The sequence below is a fragment of the Ascaphus truei genome, chromosome 1 (genome assembly GCF_040206685.1).
Source record: "Ascaphus truei isolate aAscTru1 chromosome 1, aAscTru1.hap1, whole genome shotgun sequence".
NCBI lineage: Eukaryota > Metazoa > Chordata > Amphibia > Anura > Ascaphidae > Ascaphus > Ascaphus truei.
The window spans coordinates 326,086,565-326,107,586 of NC_134483.1; the positions used below are offsets into that span (position 1 = coordinate 326,086,565).

A 21,022-nucleotide genomic window follows, 5' to 3' on the forward strand; every position below is an offset into this window, starting at 1 on the left:
GGTCTGGTATTTACCCCCCTTTGGCGCCGGTTTAACCTTTTTTCTCATTTTGCTTCCCTGACTGGTTGTACTACCAGTCATCCACCTGGCTGCCTGAACATTTATTTAATTTCAATCAATATCATTAGCGCTGTTTTGCACCTTACCTTTTTTCTGTGATTGTTTGTTTTGTACAATTTGGTGTTAGCTGCTTTTATTTTATTTATATTTTATTCATTTTGAGTGTCATCATGAGCTCGCTGTTCATAAGATCTCGTCACAATGTCAATGTTGATCATATCTTTAGTGACCCTAACTCAGTCCAAGGTATAGAAAGTGTGACTGAAGATTTTCATCCAATACTTGCTCAGCTAGAAAAAACACTTATGCTAGAAAGCAAACAATGGTGGGAAGCCACCACACTGAGCAAGTATTTGGAAAATCACCGTATCCCTAGGGGGCTTAGGGTTCGGAAAAAACCCACCGGAGATGCGCATAATGAGGGCTTCATGAGGGAATGGAATGAAATATTAGACCAATGTTCGTTCTCTCTCATGAAGCTTTTGGTGCATCAACGGAGGAAAACCCTAGCCGAATTGGATGGCCATATATTAGATATGAAGATCCAATTAGATCCCTATAAAGATAACAAGGAGTTGCTCGCTCTAGAACCGACTATTAAGAAAAGGCTAGATCAGGCAGAATTAGAGATAGTTCAAATTAAACAACAAAATTTTTTTAGGGATAAACAAGACTATGACACTGGTTGTCAGAGAGATTGGGCAAAGAAATCTAAGGAGATTAATGCTATAAATGTAGATAATAAGAAACCCAATGTAACGATAGGATCCAAAGAATCCAATGCTAAAAGGAGCAGATATATACAAAAGGGAGTTAATAATGCCCCAAAAAAATCCTCTAGTAATGTACTGGTTCCCACACCGTTCGTTCCGGTTAAGCAACCTTTGCATGATAAAAATCTATATCTGCAACAAAAAAGAGCTAAGGAACGATATGATGCACTAACATTACCTCAATCAATTCCCATTCCGGTCAGCAATAGATATACACTGCTGTCGGATATAGGATCAGAGAGTGATGTGGAGAGCATCTCGTATACACCACTCCCCACACCAGCCATTAAATCAAATTTCTCTTTTTTAGAGTGGAGGAAGGAAAGAGATCACATCTTCCCAGAGGTGGAAATAATCAAACATGTATCAGAAATCCAACCTCCACTAAACTACAAAAAAAGAAAGACAGGACCCGAGGGAGAAGAGGAGGTACTAGTAGAAATCGGGTAAAAACTACAAAAGAGTATCCGAATATCTTTAATATAAGTCAGTACCAGCTCACCGATATTGAGAAAAAAGTACTCAACAAAGGGCTTAAGTTTGCTCCAGTCTGTGGACCAAATAGTTTTAATCTCTACATAGATGTTCACAAATTTGCCCGCAAACTCGCCCTGAAAAAATATTTTGCTAGGGATAAAATTACTAACCAAACCAATCCCATTCAAGAGGTACGCAGCACTGCGGAGCCTCAAGAAAAGATTTTTAAAAAAGCATCCACGTTCTATCCAAAGTTCGCGCAAGGACATCTAGTAAGCTCCTTTGTAGAAATGGTCAGCATGGATCTAGAGAACTCATGTAGAACATACAAAATCAAAAAAGATAATTTTAATATTAAAGAAAAAGAGGCAGTCCAAGATCTGGAGAATAATGACTCGATTGTTATCAAATCGGCTGATAAGGGTGGGGGTATTGTGGTCATGGACAAAGAGTATTATCTAAAAGAGTCCATGAGATTACTGGGAGATGAGACCACATACCTCCCCCTTAACAGTGACCCTTTGGTGCATTTCAAAGCCGAACTGGGAGAATTGTTGACTTCTGGTGTAGATAGTGGGGCATTGTGTGAGGATGAGTTTAAATTTCTATCTGTTCAGTTTCCACGTACACCGTTATTTTACTTTATACCTAAAATTCACAAACATTTAACTGCACCTCCGGGGAGACCTATTATTTCTGGTATTTCTTCCCTCACTTCAAATCTTTCACAATTTATAGATCACCATCTTCAACCTATAGTCACCGGTGGTAGATCCTATTTGCGAGACACGACACATACGCTACAAATTTTAAAAGATCTGAAATGGCAGCAAGGATACATTCTTGCGACAGCGGATGTAACATCCTTATACACAGTTATTGACCATCATCAAGGATGCCAGGCCGTGTCTCGCAAACTGGAACACTCCAGTGGCTATTCACGCACTAAGAGGGATTTCCTGATGGAAAGTATTTGGTTTATCTTAACACACAATTACTTTACCTTCAATTCCCACTATTACATTCAGAAATGTGGTACCGCCATGGGTACGAGGTTTGCTCCTAGTTATGCCAACTTATTTATGGATAGTTGGGAGGAGGAGTTCATTTGGAACAACTGTCCACTAGGAGCAAACCTGGTGCTCTGGCGGCGCTACATTGACGATGTGATTTTCATTTGGTCAGGCACTCAGGATTCTTTAAATGATTTTTGCACATATTTAAATCACAATCACCTTAATTTAAAATTCACCTGTAGTTTTAGTACTGAACACATTGACTTTTTGGACCTCCACATATATGTCAAAGATGATATATTGCACACAAAAACCTTTTTCAAGCCTGTGCAGGCAAATAACTATGTGCGCGCGGATAGTCACCATAATCCACAGTGGCTGCGAAACATTCCAAAGGGACAATTGGTACGTCTGAAACGTAACTGTTCAGAAGACGAGATTTTTAAGAAACAAGCAGAAGATCTAAAACAAAAATTCATTAATAGAAAATATCGAGAGGTTGAATTAAATGAGGCTTTTGATCAGGTAAATGAGATAAATAGGGACACTTTACTTCAATATGAGGTCAAAAAGAAGGAAACAATAAATACACGTCACAACCAGGTAGCGTTCATCACTCAATACAATGAGATGGCGCCAAAAATTAAACAAATTATAAATAAGCATTGGCCTATTTTATTACAAGATGAAATATTGGCAGATATCCTTCCAAAAAAAGCCAATATTATATTTTCTAAGGCAAATAACTTAAAATCTAAATTAGCCCCCAGTTGTCCGGTGAACCAAAAAAAGCAGAAACTAGGAGGGAATGTAAAAGGTTTCTTCACCTGTGCAAAATGCGTAGCATGTTCATTTAGTAAAAACTCAAAAAAATTTACATCTAGTGTTACTAATAAGAGTTACCCTATATATAATTTCATCAACTGCCACTCTACATATGTTATATATTTATTGCAATGCCCTTGTGGCTTGCAATATGTGGGCAGAACAGGGAGAACATTCCAGAGACGTGTCTATGAGCATATTTACAACATTAAAAAGGGCTTAGTGACACATAGTGTCTCACACCATTTCTCTCTGTACCATGATCAAAATCCCAAGGGTCTTATCTGTCAGGCAATTGAACAAGTTGATGTTAACCCCAGAGGGGGGAGTAGACTGCAGCAGGCCAGTATACGTGAGGCTTACTGGATATATGAACTTAAAACTCTCTCCCCTAAAGGAATGAATATCGATTTTGAACTCAAAGCCTTTTTATAATTATTTATTTGCGTCATTCTATTTTAAGTCATTAATTCATTGTTCTGCCATTGTATATTTTTAATGTCTTTTTAAATGTCTTTTTAAATGTTTTTAATGTTTTTCCTCTCTTTTTTCTGTTATCCCAATTAATGTTATATGTTTGTAATGTATGTTGATTAGCAACAGGCCTTTGTTCATGTGCTGTGATCTATTAGCCCTAAGTGGGGTTAATGCCATCCAATTAACCAACCAGGACTTTGGACTGATGGTATATATACCATGGAGACTATTAGACAAGCACATCCCTTGAAAAAGTACGCGCATGCGTACGAAACGCGTTGGGAAGTTCCAAGTTTTTAGAGTGTTTCACTGTGTGGAAGAAGTCTGCAGTTCCTAAGGAGAAATCTGCAGTCTCTGAAAAGTGTTTTAAAACCGGTGCGGCGATATTGCGGCTGCTGAGGAGGACTGGAGGACTGGAGACCTGTGAGCCGGTGGAGAAATTACAACGGAGGTGACGTCACGTCCGCCCAGAGGTCCCGTCATCTGAGTCACCAGCCTGGCATTCCAGTCACGTGTAGACGCCAGCCCAAGTGCTCCGGTCGCCATCTTGAGAGCCCAGCTGCACGCACCAGATCATTGCCTGTACCCTTCCAGCATTCTGTGAGTAGGGTTGTAATTTTACCCCTCCGGATGCGGTTCATGCACTTTCCACACAAATAAATTGCTTTTTATTAATATTTAGGCCGTGCTATTGTTTCATGTTTGTATGTCTTGTTTGTCATTATCTGTAAATTATCTGTGCATTTCCCCCCCCCCCCCCCCTGTGTTGATTTACTGCACCATTATCTTTTTCTTTTCTTTTTCCACATATACACTGCTGAGTTGAAATCATCACTATTCAGCATCCCAAGGACTGTATTTGGACTGTCACACCCTCCACTGGTCTGGTATTTACCCCCCTTTGGCGCCGGTTTAAGGTTTTTTTTTTGTTACTTAAGTTTTATTGAAGATCGGTACATTAAACATACATATCAAAACGTCACATATTTTGGGGTAAAATAATATCAGGGGGAACACATCTAGGGAAGGGAGGGTGGAGGGTATAGTTACATTTCTACATTCACTTAAAGCAGCAGTTCAAGCAATATCCTATGTGTGTGTGTGTGTGTTTTTTTTAATAATCAGTTCTGTACTATGAGAAAATACTTGTTGCATTTAAAAAAAAATGTTTTAAAAACATTTTTTAATGTTTCGAAAGTAGGAAGCATTTCCAAAGTGACAGCCCCCTTCCCCTTCAGATAGGCTCTGGCTCTTGAGCCCCGCCCTCTCTATAGCAGCGCACCAATTGTATCTAGTAACTGCCCAGTCAATCATATTCCAGGACTACATTGCCCACAATGCTGTGCAAGAACTGAATTAAATAACCCTGAGCAAGCGATCGATTACAGGAGAACGGATCGATATGCAGCTTAGCTTATCACTTGTCAGTGTGCAGATTGTATTGATGCACATATTGAATGGAAAACGCCAGCTTGAATTGTAGTTTTAAATCTACATTCATACCCTCTGTACAGTCCTGGTCCAACATTTTCCAATAAGATTATCAGTCAAAGCTACCACATAGCCACCTTCAATATCTTGTCAAAGGAGAATGCACCTACAACTATCATAGTAGAATTGTGCCCATACCCCTGGTATATCTGATTGAGCTATCTAGGGCTGCCAAACCTTTTGGAATTTAGTGCCAGTACCATTAACCATGCTTGTTAATTTCTCCATTTGGCAAACAAACCAAATTCTGCTTTAAAATTTTAGACACTTGTGGGGTGTCTTTTTTTCTCCCATATTTTCAATGAGTTGGACATTGAGGACAGCGGGTTTCTGATTTAATTCATTACTGATTTTGGGGACCAAATTATTTTATTCATGTCTAGGGGGAAGAAAACCTCTTTTTCTAGTGCTACCCACCTTTTCCGGTTGGGATCGGTATACCATTGGGAAATTTGGCTAAATTGGGCCGCTCTATAATATGATAACAAGCAAGGTACTGCTAATCCTACTGCCAATGTCGGTCTTCTAAGATACCTTCCCTTAAATCTTGGTTTCTTATAGTTCCAGATGAATTTAGTAAACAGAGATTGAAGGGAAAGGATATATCTTGATACAAGCGGCTCTGGAAGGGTCAGAAATAAATATAAAATGCCAGGGAGCAAGTTAATTTTCTGTATCATGCCTATCTATTATATATTATATGCAGACCAAAGTCTGATATCTTCCCTGAACATTTGGAATAATTTGGGGAAGTTTGTTCGATAAAGAGTTTTATAATTGTTTGTGAGTAAGACTCCTAAATATTTAATAGAAGTTGGTTGCCATTTGAAATTAAAATTAATGGCTAGTAATTTCTCAACTTCATTAAGTACATTTATATTTAGTGCTTCTGATTTAGCATTGTTTAACTTATAGTAAATCCTGACATTTTGTTGAAAGTCTCGAGAAGACTAAATAGGTTAGGCAGGAAAGTAAGAGGTCTGGATATCGTCAGGATTACATCATCTGCAAAAAGAGCTACTTCGTGTGACTGTTTGTTTATTTGAATCCCAGTAATATCTGGGTCCTTCCTAATCTGGGCCGTCAGGGGTTCGATACATAAGGAAAATAGTAGATGAGATAGTGACATCCTTGGCATGTGTCACTTTTAATTTTAAAATAATCTCAGGGGAATCCTTTATAGATTATTCTAGCTACTAAATTAGAGTACAATGTCAAGATGGCTCTCAAAATCCTTCCTCCAAAACCAAATGCTTCAAGCGTATCATTTAAACAGGGCCAGTCAATCCCATCAAATGGTTTTTCAGCATCTAAACTCAGGACCATAAGGGGTATTTTCTTTTTGTTGGCCAGCTCGATTAAATCAATTATTTGCCTCGAATTGTCTGCTGCCTGTCTCCCTTTTATAAATCCTACCTGATCGGGATGAATTAACCTAGATAAATTCTGACTAATTCTGTTAGCTAACATTTTTAAATATATTTTAATGTCTGTGTTTATTAAGGAAATTGGCCTATAACTTGTGCAATTTGTTGGATCTTTACTTTGTTTGTGGATTAGAGAAATGGACGCTTGAAGCATGTGTTCCGAATGAGGCCTCCGACATTATTGAATTAAACATACAAAGGAGATGTGGGGCTTATAGGTTTGCAATTTTTTTGTAGTGCAGTTTAGAAAATGAGAAAATCCATCTGGGCCAGGTGCCTTGGAGGGCTTTAGATTTGTAATCACCTGTAATAGCTCTTCTAATGTAAAATCCTTTCTCAAATCCTCGTTCTCTTCCCTGATCAGCATAGGCAAGTCTGAATCTGCTAGAAAAAATTTCAATGCCTGTCTCGTGTTGAGATTATGGGTAACTTTTTCACCATTATATACATTTTTGTAGTAATTTTGAAATGTTTGTGCTATAATATGGGGATATGAGGAAGTATTTCCAGATTTTAGTCTAATAGTTTGCATACTAACATTAGCTTGTCTATTTCTCAACATATACGCTAATAATGTGTCTGGCTTGTTAGATTTTTCAAAATACTTCCTCTTTGACCAACTCAAGAAAATAAGGGGGAAGGACCCCCAAGCTGATGCTCTAATGTAGCAATGTCCACATATTAAATAACTGGATGTGTAGTTATAAACACCTTTGATAAAGCGCCTCCACGGCGGGAAACGCGTCAGAGTTTTTTAGTATGTGTGTTTGTTCATTTGGCTTATATGCCCAATAAATAGTTATTTTTTTGCCTCCAGCCCTTTGCTTTTTGCAGTGCTCTACCTTCCATTCCTTTTACTCTTTGACCAACTCAATTACTTTTCTGCCTGGGAGGTCAGAAGTAGATTTAGCTCTACGCTGATGTCTTTTAATTCCTTATGTGTTTCTTCTTTACCGTTCGTATTATGTAGCGTAGAGAGCTCTGTCAGTTTTTCTTGCAGTTTAATTATTTTCGCATTTCTCTCTTTTTTTCTCCCTGCTGCGATACTAATCAGAAATCCTCTCAGGGTGGCTAGATGGGCTTCCCAAAGCGTTGTTTCGGAGATCACGCTGTCTTTTATTAATTCTAAAAAATTGTGCTAAATCTGAGCTAATTTTCTGCTATATTTCTGGGATTTTTAAAATTGATTCATTTTGTTTCCAGTTTGTTTCCAGTTTGTTCCCGGTCTGTCCAAATTAATTTGGGAGCATCTTATCTCTAGTGTAGCGTGGTCTGACCACGATATATCATGGATCTTGCATAAAAACATTTTCGGGATCAATCTGGTAGATACAAAGATGTAATCTATTCTGCTATAATTTTGGGTGGATGAGAAAATAACGTATATTCCCTTTCATTTGGTTGAAGTTCTCCCCAGATATCTGCTAATTGTGTGTCTTTTAATCCTTTAAGGAGAGTGCTTGACTCACTTTTTCTGTGATGTTTTGACTCTATAGATTTATCTACATTGGGGTTAAGCACTGTATTAAATTCCCCTGCCCAAATCGTGTATCCCTTCATTATATAGCCTAAAATGTGGAATAATGATGTAAAAAATTGGGGGTTGAATTCATTTGGAGTGTATAAATTTGCTATGTTGAGAGGTTGGCCGTGCAATGAACCAACTCATATAAAAAAATCTATCCTCTGTCTATTTTGGTTTGCTCCACAGTGAAAGGAATTCGATATTGTATTGATATTGCTACCCCTCTTTTTTTTTAACTGTGGCTGATGATAGACAATATTTCCTATCACTTTTGTCAAAATATTTGGGGGAGGGGGCATGGCCAGGGTCTGACAGTTGTCGCAAGTTGCTAAAACTCCACTCCAGACATACAATAAATGCAAACCAGCGCCCATAAAAACACAATAATTATAAGCACAAACTGGTGCAAAAGCTTCCTGGCCAATTCAAGAGCAGAAATACATATAACTCTGATAACCCAACAAAACAATACCTACCGGTGGAGAAGACGAAACGGCTGGGAGGCGAGTTGCAGGGGCCATCTTGCCCTGGTGTGCTGCCTGATTGTGACTGGAGCTTGCCTCCCCCTGATGACGGGATCGGGATCCCCGCTGAGCTAGAGGAGCTGGAAGGGGTACCCGCCTGTAGGTAGGCAGCGGAGCAAGTGGCCTGCTTGATGTGAGTTCCGGTGCAGCAGCGAGAGGGCTGCTAGTGGCCTGTTCAGTGGTAGGAGGGCGGTCATCTTGCCCTAGCGTGTGTCTGAGGTGGTGTCGCCGGAGCTCATGGGCTATTCCCCCCCCCCCCTCTCCCTGGGCCACTGATCAGAGCCTCCTTCGGGCCGGGACAGGAGGTACTGCAGTGATACCCAGGGGGGGGGGGGGGTGAAAAATCTCGTGGAGGTGCGGGGGATGGTGTGGCTTGCCCTTCTTCCCTTCTGCTCTAAAATGGCGGCCATAAGAGGGCACAGAGCAGCAGGATCTGGTCCAGCTGGTTTGAGCCACTGAGAGGAGGGGAACTGGGCCGCTCAACCACCTAACTCAGGTGCTGTCCTGGTCCCTGCGTTTTTGGATTACATCTCAGCCTGCGTTCCAGCCATGTCCAAGATGGCCACCGCCGACTGGAATTAAAGGTACAGCACATACAGGCAAGCACAGTTGGGGGTAACCCTCATAGCAAAGCAAGCAAAATAGGACTCCCCCCCCCCTCGAAAAGGACAAACAAAAACAATTAACAAAATCGCTAAAGCCTCCCCAGCATAGCTGAAAATTTTAAAAAGCCCCTGACACAAGATGTGACCCGATACTTCGGAGGACAGCAATGCCCGCCAAATCAGGGTAGCACGTGTAGCCCCTTCCGACAAAGAGCAGGAGAGGATGGATATGAACACCCTGGATGGAGAAGAAATAACACGATCATACTTAGAGGAGCTGCTCTCTTAAATGTGTGATAAAATGCACCAGTCTTTTCAGGAAGACTAAAAAGGTGCAGTTGTAGAGCTAAAAGCGGAGATCAAATCCCTCACTCACAGAACAACTGAGCTAGAAACAAAAATGAACGAAGCACTTCAGTTACAGAGCACGGCAGATGATGAAATCTTAAGAATGGGACAAGAAATCAATCACCTAAAGGACTGTCTCGAAGACCAGGAGAACAGGGATAGGAGACAAAACCTGCAAATAAGGAATGTCCCTGAATCAGTCTCCGCAAAGGCTATAAGGCCTTATCTACATAAGCTTCTAACTACAATCAGCCCAGAGCTCCAAGAGAGGGACCTGGAAATTGATCGTGCCCATCGGGCTTTGGGCCTAGATCTGAAGATCCCAGACGTAGACGAGATATCATCTTAAGGCTACACAGTTATAGTACTAAAGAGAAGATTATAACTGCATGCAGAGAAAAAGGTGACATATCTTTTGAAGATGAAACACTGCAAGTCTTCAATGATCTATCAAAAGTCACAATAACACCCAGGAGAGGGCTAAGGCCTCTAACTTTCATACTCAAAGATAATAACATCATATACAGATGGGGCTTCCCATTCAAACTCATCGTAATAAAAAACGGCAAACACCTAAGTATCAAACACCCAGAAGAAATAGAACACTTTCTACTGGCTCTGGTGTTCTCCAAGGTTCAGCAGGCCAGAGATCTCCCAAAGCCTCAGAGAGCAGGCCAAGTTGGGGGGCCACCAGCAGCCTCTGAGAGACTGGCGGGGTAAAGCTCACAGAGAGCCGGTGTAAAGGACTGAAGAAGCATGGATCACACTGTTGTGGACTGGGTCATCACCTGGTGTGCCAAATGTATGGAAACCCTATAAAGAATATAAAAATTTAAATGCCTTACCATTCACATCCCAATCTGCGACCTTGTCTCCATGCTCTACAATCAACCTAGATGCTTACGACACGAGGAAACCTACTAACTTCTGAGGATGAGATAACGACGTCTCTATAAAAGTCATCCATTGAAGCACAACCATCCCTAGATGAAACAATCACCGGGGCCTCGAGGTTCGTCTTTTCTCCCCCCTGCCGCTGATGGTAACACGTGGCGCCTGATCTTGGTCCTGGGTGGCGGGAGGGGGTCTATTTTACGGGCCTGGGTGAGCCTCCTTTCGAGTTGCCGGTGTGATCTGGGTCTTCCCCTATTGCTTGCCTGGTGATGGGGGCTCGGTGGGATCGTTCCCCGCCTTTCTCTCCCCCCCTATCGCCAATCGGATGCCCAGAAGGGCCGACGTTTGGGTGGTCCTGGGGTATGGGGGGTTGGGGAGGGGTGGGGCGGAGACCTGGAGCGGCCCTTTTGATGTGGCTTCCCTCCGCCGTCGGTTTGGCAGGCTGGAGTAGGCCCGGCCAACTGTGGCGTAGGATCGCCTTGGAATAACCATGGGGGACAACTCCATTACCACATAGATCAGGAACCAGATGAGAGGAACCACTCTGTTTACGGCTCCCGGCCACCAGGTTGGACAAAATCTATTTGACTTCAGGGTTGATTGAGACTTAGAGATGAAAGAGACTCCAGGGTTCTGGAGCCCTAACGTACTGCCCTTCAGCGTAATTTCTTTAAGTTTGATAGGCGTAGTCAAGCATTTTTTTCCTTGCCCTTACTTATAGGGTTGATATATTGCACTGGGCCAACAACACAATATGAGGCCTACTAAGTTACCAAAGTGAAGCAGATCTTTGAGAGAGCTCCTGCTAATATTGGCTAGTAAAGAGATATAAATGTTTAAAACAAAAACGTTAGGGTTAAAAAGTTCTGATGTACTCTATTTCCCCTTTTCCCCCCATTCCTTCCCCACCCCACTTGGCCCCCCAAACTCCCCCCCCCCCCCTCATACTGGTTATGGAATGGGTTAATATGTTAATATTCTGTATTTAAAGTTAGGTGTTAAATGAAGAACAAATTGTATTTCCCTGATTTTTCACAGATATATGTCTATAGAGTGATAGATATCAAGTACAATAGTCAACCAGCGATCATAATTATAAACTAAACTAAATAAGGATGTGTTCAGAGTCCCTCCTCCTCCCTCCCCCTCTCCCCTCCCCTCTCTCCCCCACCCCACCCCCCCCAACTCCACCTCTATAAAACTTATATCACTAAATGTCAAAGGGCTACAGACTAATAGGAAAAGGAGATTAGCGCTCCAGGAACTTAAAAGATCAAGAGGAGATATAGTCTTCCTCCAAGAGACTCATTTTGGTATCTGCGATCCCCTTAACACATTCAGAAACATTTTTCCACAAGCAATCTATTCGTTCAGCAGTAAAAAAAAGGTTGGCAATCTTAATTAGGCAAGGTGTTCCCTTCAATGTAGAAAAAACAGTCACAGATCCAGAAGGTAGATACCTATCAGGCTCAGCAGTCACCTTGGTAAATCTCTATTCGCCAAACGAGAACCAGACAGATTTTCTGAAAACCATACTCGAAACAATTGAACCCAAATTCCTGTCCTCCCTGATAGTGGGAGCAGACCTAAATATGGTTCTCAACCCTGAGGTAGATAGATCTTCTGCCCCAGGACTGTCTAACTCCCTTCATATTCAGAAAACAGCAAAACAATTCAGAAATATAATAAGAGACATTTCACTGACAGACGTCTGAAGAGCACAACATCAGGGTCAGAGATTATACCTTCTATTCTCCCCCTAATCAGACCTACTGTAGAATAGATTATCTATTCGAAACCAAAAATATTCCCCAGGGCTCATCGCATGCAGATATAGGTCCTATCACATGGTCGGACCACGCGCCAATTGATCTCACTCTCACCCTCACCTTTGTCAAACATTATTCTTTTTGTTGGAGATTGAACGACTCCCTTCTGAATCACCCTGAAATAGAAAGCAGAATTAAACAAGCATTAAAAGATTTTTTCAATATTAACAAGGACTCCCCTTCCTCCCCGGCAATGCTCTGGGAAGCCCATAAGGCCACGATCGGGGAAGATTTAATTTCCATTGCATCCCACAAGAAAAAAGCCAAACTAAAAATATAAAAGAACTAACTGATAAAATTACACACCTAGATCAACTACATTAAACCAACCCAACAAAGAAACTGTACAAAGCCCTGAAATGGACTAATCAAAAATATTATGACAAGGGAAATAAGGTGGATAAACTACTTGCAAGTAAGCTGAGGGGGGTGCGGGTGAGATCACAAATAACGGCTATCAAAGATAAAAAGTGCAATATTGTATACGACGAGAAGAGAATCGCAAAGGAGTTCACTAAATTCTATACACAATTATATAACCTGAATTCCTCTAATAGCACGTCATAGCCGCAAAACTCTGAGGCTATAATGAAATATTTAGAAAATTGTCATCTCCCTGTAACAGGGGAGTTATCCCTGTTCAGGTAATGTGCCTCTAATCCAGCAGTGTGGTGGTTAACTGCTGGTAGTCAATTAACAAACCCCAACTGCCTGATTAGATCTCTTAGAAAAGCCTGTCTTTTGAGACAGGAAGAGAGACTCCTTACCTCACACCTGAGCTGAACTTGGAGACAGAGCAGAGATTGTCCTTGACTCTCACAACTTGTCTTGAGCCCTGCCAGAAGAAACAGCAGAGCTGCTTTCAAGACACAGGGGAAACTGCTAAACCTGAATGCTGACAAAACCCGAGGAAAGGTAGCAACGCAGGAACAGGGAAGATTTTCCCTCCAAACCACAAGGAACAGATAAGACTTTAATTTATGAGACTTTATATATCTGCTTATTTCATGCTATATGTTTGGGGCTGGGAGACCTGCTTATCTAAAGGGAGTGTGGACTGCATACAGTAGTATTTCACTAGAAATACTCCCAAGTGAATAGAAGCTTTGTTTACCCCTTGTTTTGATGTTTTCCTGATGTTAAGGGAACAGGCGCAATAAAGCCTTATTTAATTTCATTATAACCAGACTCCCTTGCATACCTCTGTGAGCGTCCGCCTACATATGGTGCCCGAAGTGGGACGAGAGGTGGTTCTTGAAGTTAGAAGGAACCCGGAGTTTGGCCTGTGAAATTTTTTATGCTTTTTGCCTACAAACAGCCTGACCAAAGATCTCATGCATCAGAGACAGAGTTAAAGGGACACACCCAGGCAGGAAACTTACACTGCACTGAAACTTACAAAACCACAGATGGGCTCTTTTCCCCAATCCCAAGAGGAGAGAGAGACTGCTGAAGCAGGTAAATATTGTTTGCCTATCCCAATAAAGTGTAATATGGTCATTGAAATAGGGGGTTTGCCTTCCAGCCATAGTCAGGGTTCAAGAAGTGAGTTAGCCCTTAAAGGGATAGGCGTTTGTTTTCAAATGTTTAGCTGAAGCAGTGAATACAAATGGTGACCCATGAGCGGTACTGATTCTGCAAGTAAAGGCTGCCACACCGCATAGGACTACCAGTTGTGAATGGAGTATATGCAGAAAAATGTGAAAATTGATGCAAAACTGTGCTGAAGCAGGGGAATTTTCAGTAAACAAGTGCTGAGGGTAAAATTGCCTACTAGAAAAAAAAGGAATTGCTGAACTGTGTAAAAGGTATCCCAAAGTGTGAAGAGTGTATGTCATAATACCCAAAGTTGAGACTGAACTCAAGCAGAAAATCACATTATTTGGCTGAAGAAGAGAGATTGCACCTAGCAAGTAAATGGTGTAAAGCAAACATAAGTTTTTACCTAGCAACTACACAACCAGCATACCTAATGAGATTAACCTAGCAAGTAAATGGTGTAAAGCAAATAGACGTTTTACCTAGCAACTGAACATCCTGTATACCTGATGAGAGAAAATGCATGCACCGGACTGCTGATATTGTAAAACTTATCCAAGAAATAAAAAGTCTACAGAGATGCCTGTGAGAGCTACGACCTCTACAAGCAAAATATGCCCACCTGTAGGACTACCACAGTTGGGGGTTCTAGCAAATACAGTGGCAACAGCTGCAATAGCGCCTCCTGAGGTCAGGAAGAAAACTTCCCCAAAATGGAGGACAAGATGCAGTGTTCCTGTAATGAACCCTACCCCACGGAAGAGTGGCCCTTCCAGTCCAATAAGGAGGAAGACATCTCTTACGAGGAACCCGAACCGAGTCACATCCACAAAACACCCCAAGAATGGTGGGGGTGCCTGAACTCGGCACGAACAGAAAAGACCGCTCTCTATGATGACGAATATGGTCGACAAGAGAGAGAGCGGGAGCAGCAGATCACCCAATATTTCTGTCAGCTAAAGCAACTGCAAGAAAACCTGGCGTATATAATGAAGCTGTTGAAGTATCAAATACAGAAGGAGACCCCAGTATTCCTGATGGGACGGAGTCATCCAAAACAAAAAGGCGGAAAAAGATAAAGAAAAGCGGTTCTTCACTTACCGTGGAAGGAACAGACACGTCCGCAGACCCTGTGGAGAAAAAGGGGGACCGATATGCGCTGCAGCCTGGAGAAAATGGAGAACTCGTCCCGCGGATAACCGAATATCCAGAGGGCCCAAGGCAGAAGTCGTGTACCCCAAAGAAGTGTCTGTCCGGTGCCAACAGTGAGGAACCCTCAACCAACGATCCCAGGGAAGCGGAGCCGGAACAAGTGAGTGTCGATCCCTTGACCAGCCCTGAGGATGCCCTGAAAAATGCCAGGCGTGACTGTAATATACTCCGTGAACAATTGAAACAAAAGAAAGATGATTACGTGGAGCTACTGAAAGATAATGCTGAGTTACAGAAGATGGTGCTCGCAATGTACTCTGCAGCCAGGACAGAATTGGACGATCTCAAGACTGAGCTAGATACTGCAAATGCTACTATTTCCGCCATGGATGAAAAGCAGAGCCAATCTGATAAAATGATGGCTACCTAAAGCGGAAGTATGAGGAGGCACTGAAGCAGATGACAGTCTTCCAGCAAGAGGTTCACACTCTTCGCATAGAGCTGAATGCCTCACAACAGGAGGTCAACAGTGTCCGGACAGAGGACGACGTATCTCAGAAAGAGGTTCAGACACTCCGCAGAGCACTGGATGCCTCACATCATGAGACCAACAGCTGCCGCACAGACCTGGAAGTTTCCAGGAAGGAACTACACAGTCTCACTGAGGAGCTGGACATATTTAAAGAAACGATTGTCAATCTTAAGACAGATCCGAAAGTCTCTCAGAAGGAGCTTCAGACCCTCAACCTAGAGAAGGAAGCCTCACGCCAGGAGACTGTCATTCTCAACGCAGATGTGCGTAAATGGAAGGAGGACTGCATGGAGGCCCTGAATAGTACAGAGACTGAAAAAGGAGAAAATTTAAGATTAAAAAGAAGAAACTTAAAACTCAAAGAAGAAAATTTTAATTTGACAAACGACATCAAGGAAAAAAATGAAAAGCTGCACGAGCTTAAATAAATAAATAGATTTTTGGAAGGTGAGAAGTTTGAAGCAGAGCACCGACTGCAGAACCAACTGCCAGGTCTGCGTACGCACCTCGAGAAGGCCGAGGAGAAGCAGCGAACTCTGCAGGAAGACAATCTGCAGGCTGTTAAAGAAATTCAAGTGCTGCAGGAACGTCTTATTACCCAGTATGTCCCCGCAAAGCAGCATGAGAAACTGAAGGCTACCCTGAGCGTCACCAAAGCAACGCTAAAGGCCAAGCTTAGAACCCATGTGACGAGGCACAAAAGGGAGCAAAAGAAGGTACAGAAACTGAAACAAGTAACTGTGGCCCAAGCAAAGAAGTTCATAGTGCTTCACAATGCAATAAAAATGTGGAAGCAAGCTCAGAGAAAGCAAAGCATGCAGATAAATTCCCTGGGAAGAGACTTGCAAGACGCACTCAAAAAACAGGGATCTCTCGCGGATGAGATGAAAGTTCTACAAGGACAAGTATTGACCCTGACTAAGCATCAGTATCCCACAGCCACAAAAACCCATAAAGACAAGGGTGCAGTGAGAGCTGGGAATACCGCTCGTCTGAAAGACAAGGTTGCAAAATGTGAACTATCTAAACAAGCACTAGCAAAACCTTCAGCCACCCAACAGGCAATAAAAGAAGGTACACGTGCTGAATGAAAACCAGAAGAATCCTTAGCTGATGAAGCTGAAAAGATGGGACATTCTCTGGAAGTGGGGGTGGAATTACAACTTAATCCCAAAGAGGCTGAACTAGCAAGCCCATTGAGTGGGAAAAGGGCAGAGTGACAGCTTCAAGAGCAGAAAACTCAAAGGGCTGTTTTTAAACGCTCTGCAAATACTGCCATACAGTCTGCCTACAATAAGACGAGCACCCGACGCGAGAGAAATCTCATGATCGCGCACATAGCAAAAAGACTATACTTAGAAAAAGTCCTCCTCGAGCGACTGAGGAGTGCTGATCTCAAGCACCTTCGGGAGGAGACGCGAATAAACTGGAGAAAGGGCTCCAATCCCAGTGGGACTGAGGGTTCTCTTCCTCCATCCACTCTCATTCAAGTCACAGAGATATCTAGAATGAGAGTGGAAGGATGGGCTTTGGCCGTGGCAAGCCTGAGCTTCCCACAAACAGGGGAGGTATGTAACAGGGGAGTTATTCCTGTTCAGGTAATGTGCCTCTAATCCAGCAGTGTGGTGGTTAACTTCTGGTAGTCAATTAACAAACACCACCTGCCTGATTAGTTCTCTTAGAAAAGCCTGTCTTTTGAGACAGGAAGAGAGACTCCTTACCTCACACCTGAGCTGAACTTGGAGACAGAGCAGAGATTGTCCTTGACTCTCACAACTTGTCTTGAGCCCTGGCCGAAGAAACAGCAGAGCTGCTTTCAAGACACAGGGGAAACTTCTAAACCTGAATGCTGACAAAACCTGAGGAAAGGTAGCAACGCAGGAACAGAGAAGATTTTCCCTCCAAACCACAAGGAACAGATAAGACTTTAATTTATGAGACCTTATATATCTGCTTATTTCATGCTATATGTTTGGGGCTGGGAGACATGCTTATCTAAAGGGAGTGTGGACTGCATACAGTAGTATTTCACTAGAAATACTCCCAAGTGAATAGAAGCTTTGTTTACTCTTGTTTGGATGGTTTCCTGATGTTAAGGAAACAGGCGCAATAAAAGCCTTATTTAATTTCACTATAACCAGACTCCCTTGCATACCTCTGTGAGCGTCCGCCTACACTCCCCCAACTAATTGAGGAATCCGGAGCCTTAAACGGAACGATTACCCAGACTGAACTAGCGGAAGCAGTCAAGACATTAAATATATCTAAATCTCCTGGCCCGGATGGATTCACCAACGTTTATTATAAAAAGTTTTTGCCTGTACTCTCTCCATATCTACTTGCAATGTATAACTCATTTCTAGAGGGAAAACCAATACCCACAACTAAGTCAACCACGAATCTGGCGATTATTCATATTAAACGGGGCAGCATGGACTTCTCTATTTAAGAATTTACTGGATAACAGATATTTTACATGTAAGTTGTTACTTGCTATTTTTATACCTTACATTATACAATACTTCAAACTTGGTGCTCTCTGTGCCTTCTTTCTTCTTTTTCCTATGCGTCATTGTAAAGATACACCCTTTCTCTGTTGCTCTGTCTGCTAAAACTCTCGCAGACCCTCATTCTCTCCCATCTTGACTATTGTAACCTGCTGTCCGGCCTTCCTGCCTCTCACCTTTCTCCCCTTCAATCATCCTAAACGCTGCTGCTAGAATCAATTTACTCTCTCCTTGACAAAGGGACTTAGGTCCCGAAACGCGTCAGAGTTACCCTGTACTCCATATGACCACCAAATAAATCATTTTTATTACCCAAACTGGTTTGCAGCCCCCACTGTTTGCACGGCTGTGCTCCGCCACTGGACCCCACGGGACTACTCTTTACTCTCTCCTAAATATGTCTCAGTGGTTCTCCTGCTGAAATCCCTCCTCTGGCTTTCTATCAAATGCCATATTACACACAAAATTCTCCTCCTCACTTTTAAGGCTATACACTCTTTTGCCCCTCCTTACATCTCAGCCCTAATTTATCACTATACACCATCCTGACTCTTGGGTTCTGCTCATGGATGTCTTCTCTCTACCGCTTTTGTATCTAAAGCCATCTCCCGCCTAAAACCTCTCACTCACTGCCTCACATCTCCGGAATGCCCTTCTCTTCAATATCTGACTAGCAATCTCTCTATACATCTAGCTCCGTGGCTCATACCGTATACCTCATACATCGACCTTGACCGCATGCAGACGCACTTACTAGAACACCTTCCTGCTGTCTCTGTATGTTCTTCCTACTTACCCCTTAAATTGTAAGCTCTTCGGGGCAGGTACTCCTTTTCCTAATGTTATTTTTATGTCTGAAGCACTTATTCCCGTTATGTGTTATATTATTATCTCACATGTATAACTGCTGTGAAGCACTATATAAATAAAGATATACATACAATAGTGGCCCGATTTGCACAATTTAAGGAATAATCCCTGTCAGGTGAGACCAGGACTTTAAACAAATTTATATCTGGGATAATTCACTAGGCAAAACAAGATGGTGGAATAAAATTAGATTAATTCGGGTAAACCCGCGTACACACAATGAACTACAAAATACAGACGGAATATATACACTTACTGGGGTCTGGGGTTGAAAACTAGCTTTTCCTAGTTGCAGGATGCCTGCTTCAGCAAAACGCTTACCCTGTCCGCTCCACATCACTGGACTATGCATGGAACAAGTAACCTTATTCCTCAGAACTGGCCCACAGGTAGCCTAAGATTCCCTGGCACCTCAATGCCTAGTGCTTTGCTTTTGCAAGCAAAGGCCCTGGGAAACCCTACCGGTGCCTCACTGGACCAGTCCAAGATAACCTGAAGACTGAGAGAGAGCGAGCTCTGATTGAGACAGGCCCTTTCATAGACTTCTGTGTCCTATGTCTAACATGAACTGCCCACCATTCAAAGCGTGGGAACTTTTCCCACCAACCAATCAGAGCGGGGCTCATCTGGAAATTAGTCTGGGATACATGGGATCGAAAATCAGGAGTTTGGGGGACACTGTGAACGTTAAAGAGGAAAAGCAGGGTACGTTTATTCTTGTACTGCATTGCTGCTAGCAATGCAACTTGGCCCCTGAACACAGATTTCCCTTTGACTTATATTGGACTTCAATAGTCCCCCCTGTCCTTATGTATGGACGGGTACCCGCAAAGCCTACACTGTTTGCGGGGAACCATAACAGTACCTAAGGTACCCCCTAAACCAGGGACCCCCTTTTCTGTGTATACTAGAAAAGATTTCACCATGGCTCACTTTCCTTACCAGGCTGTGCTGAAGCAGGGTACCCTAGTGTTGAGTCACGGTTACATTTTTAAGGGGAGATATTGATGCGGCCAATGTGCACACATGAATCCACAAATCATGCCTGATTGTCGGATACATTTACCGGGGAACTGGTAACTTTGGTCCTCGACCCTGTATGCACATTCTGACAACAGTTTCTCAGCGAAATCCCCCTTAAAACTCATGCATCCAAAATCCCTGGTTAAATGCATGCCCGGAAAGGGAAAATCACAACAAATACTGGTAATACATTCTGGGGCAGTGGAGTGCTGCCCAAATACACCTGGGGCTGACTATATGTGTTCCCCAACATCCACCTTTGACCTCCCACTCCCAAAGTCATTTTCCTGTAGCTATCTTCTATGGGGAATCATAACCACACATGGTATCCATAGCCCATAACTCTGCAGGGGACCGTATATGGGAACATGGTCACATGGAAATACAGTGTATTATCATACTGGGCCCAAGAGCTAACCCTCTTGGCCCATTTCCCACGGTTCCTAGGGGCAGCCAGCCAGACTTGGACTTTTATTTGGACGGCCAGCTAACCCCACCGTTACAACCCCCTTAGGCCCAGATTGACAAAATAGTGCAAAGCTTTAGCACACTTTTACTCCCATTCATATGAATGGGAATAAAGACGTGCTAGAGTTTAGAACCCTTTTATCGATCAGGGCCTTAGTATGATATGACCAGGCATGTATTACACACAATGGATATTATCATAATTTATTTATTATACACCAACATATTCTGCAGCACAGTACAATGGGGTCAGACCACTACAGCAATAGATATCAAACATTAACAAACATTGGTGCAGTGTGAGGATCGGGCGCAGGCCCTGCCCCCGAGTTTGATCCAGACTTTGGTACAGCTGGTGCCTCATCTGTGCCTGCTGTGCAGACCCCACCCAGCAATGAGTCTAGTATCAGCTTCTGCTGTGCAGCTGTTCTCCTGCTGGATGTTCCTCCTTTATAGGCTCAGCAATTGCCTCTGCAAATTGGCTGAGCATAATAGTTTTTTACTTGTGATGTTGTTCTGGTCGCAAGCACTCTGGTTTGCCCTGTCCTGCCTTGCTGTCCCTCCTGTCTTGCATTCCAGAGACCTGGACAACGGACTCTACCTTCTACTATCCTCGACCTAGGCTAAGTGACCTGAACTACCCTCCAGTCTCCTACCCTC

The 21,022-nt window shown here is 42.7% G+C and overlaps 1 protein-coding gene across 2 annotated transcripts; it reads left to right on the forward strand.

The window, feature by feature from the left end:
• LOC142498143 (uncharacterized) lies at positions 1–4,375 on the forward strand. Of its 2 annotated transcripts, none has more exons than XM_075606654.1 (2): positions 1–1,279; positions 3,749–4,375. In XM_075606654.1, the coding sequence occupies exons 1-2, from the start codon at positions 231–233 to the stop codon at positions 3,876–3,878; spliced, it is 1,179 nt and encodes a 392-aa protein (XP_075462769.1). In that variant the 5' UTR covers positions 1–230; the 3' UTR covers positions 3,879–4,375. The 2 variants fall into 2 exon arrangements, with proteins under 2 accessions (XP_075462769.1, XP_075462777.1); XM_075606662.1 differs by having other exon boundaries at positions 1–1,262.
• The last annotated feature ends 16,647 nt before the right edge of the window (positions 4,376–21,022 follow it).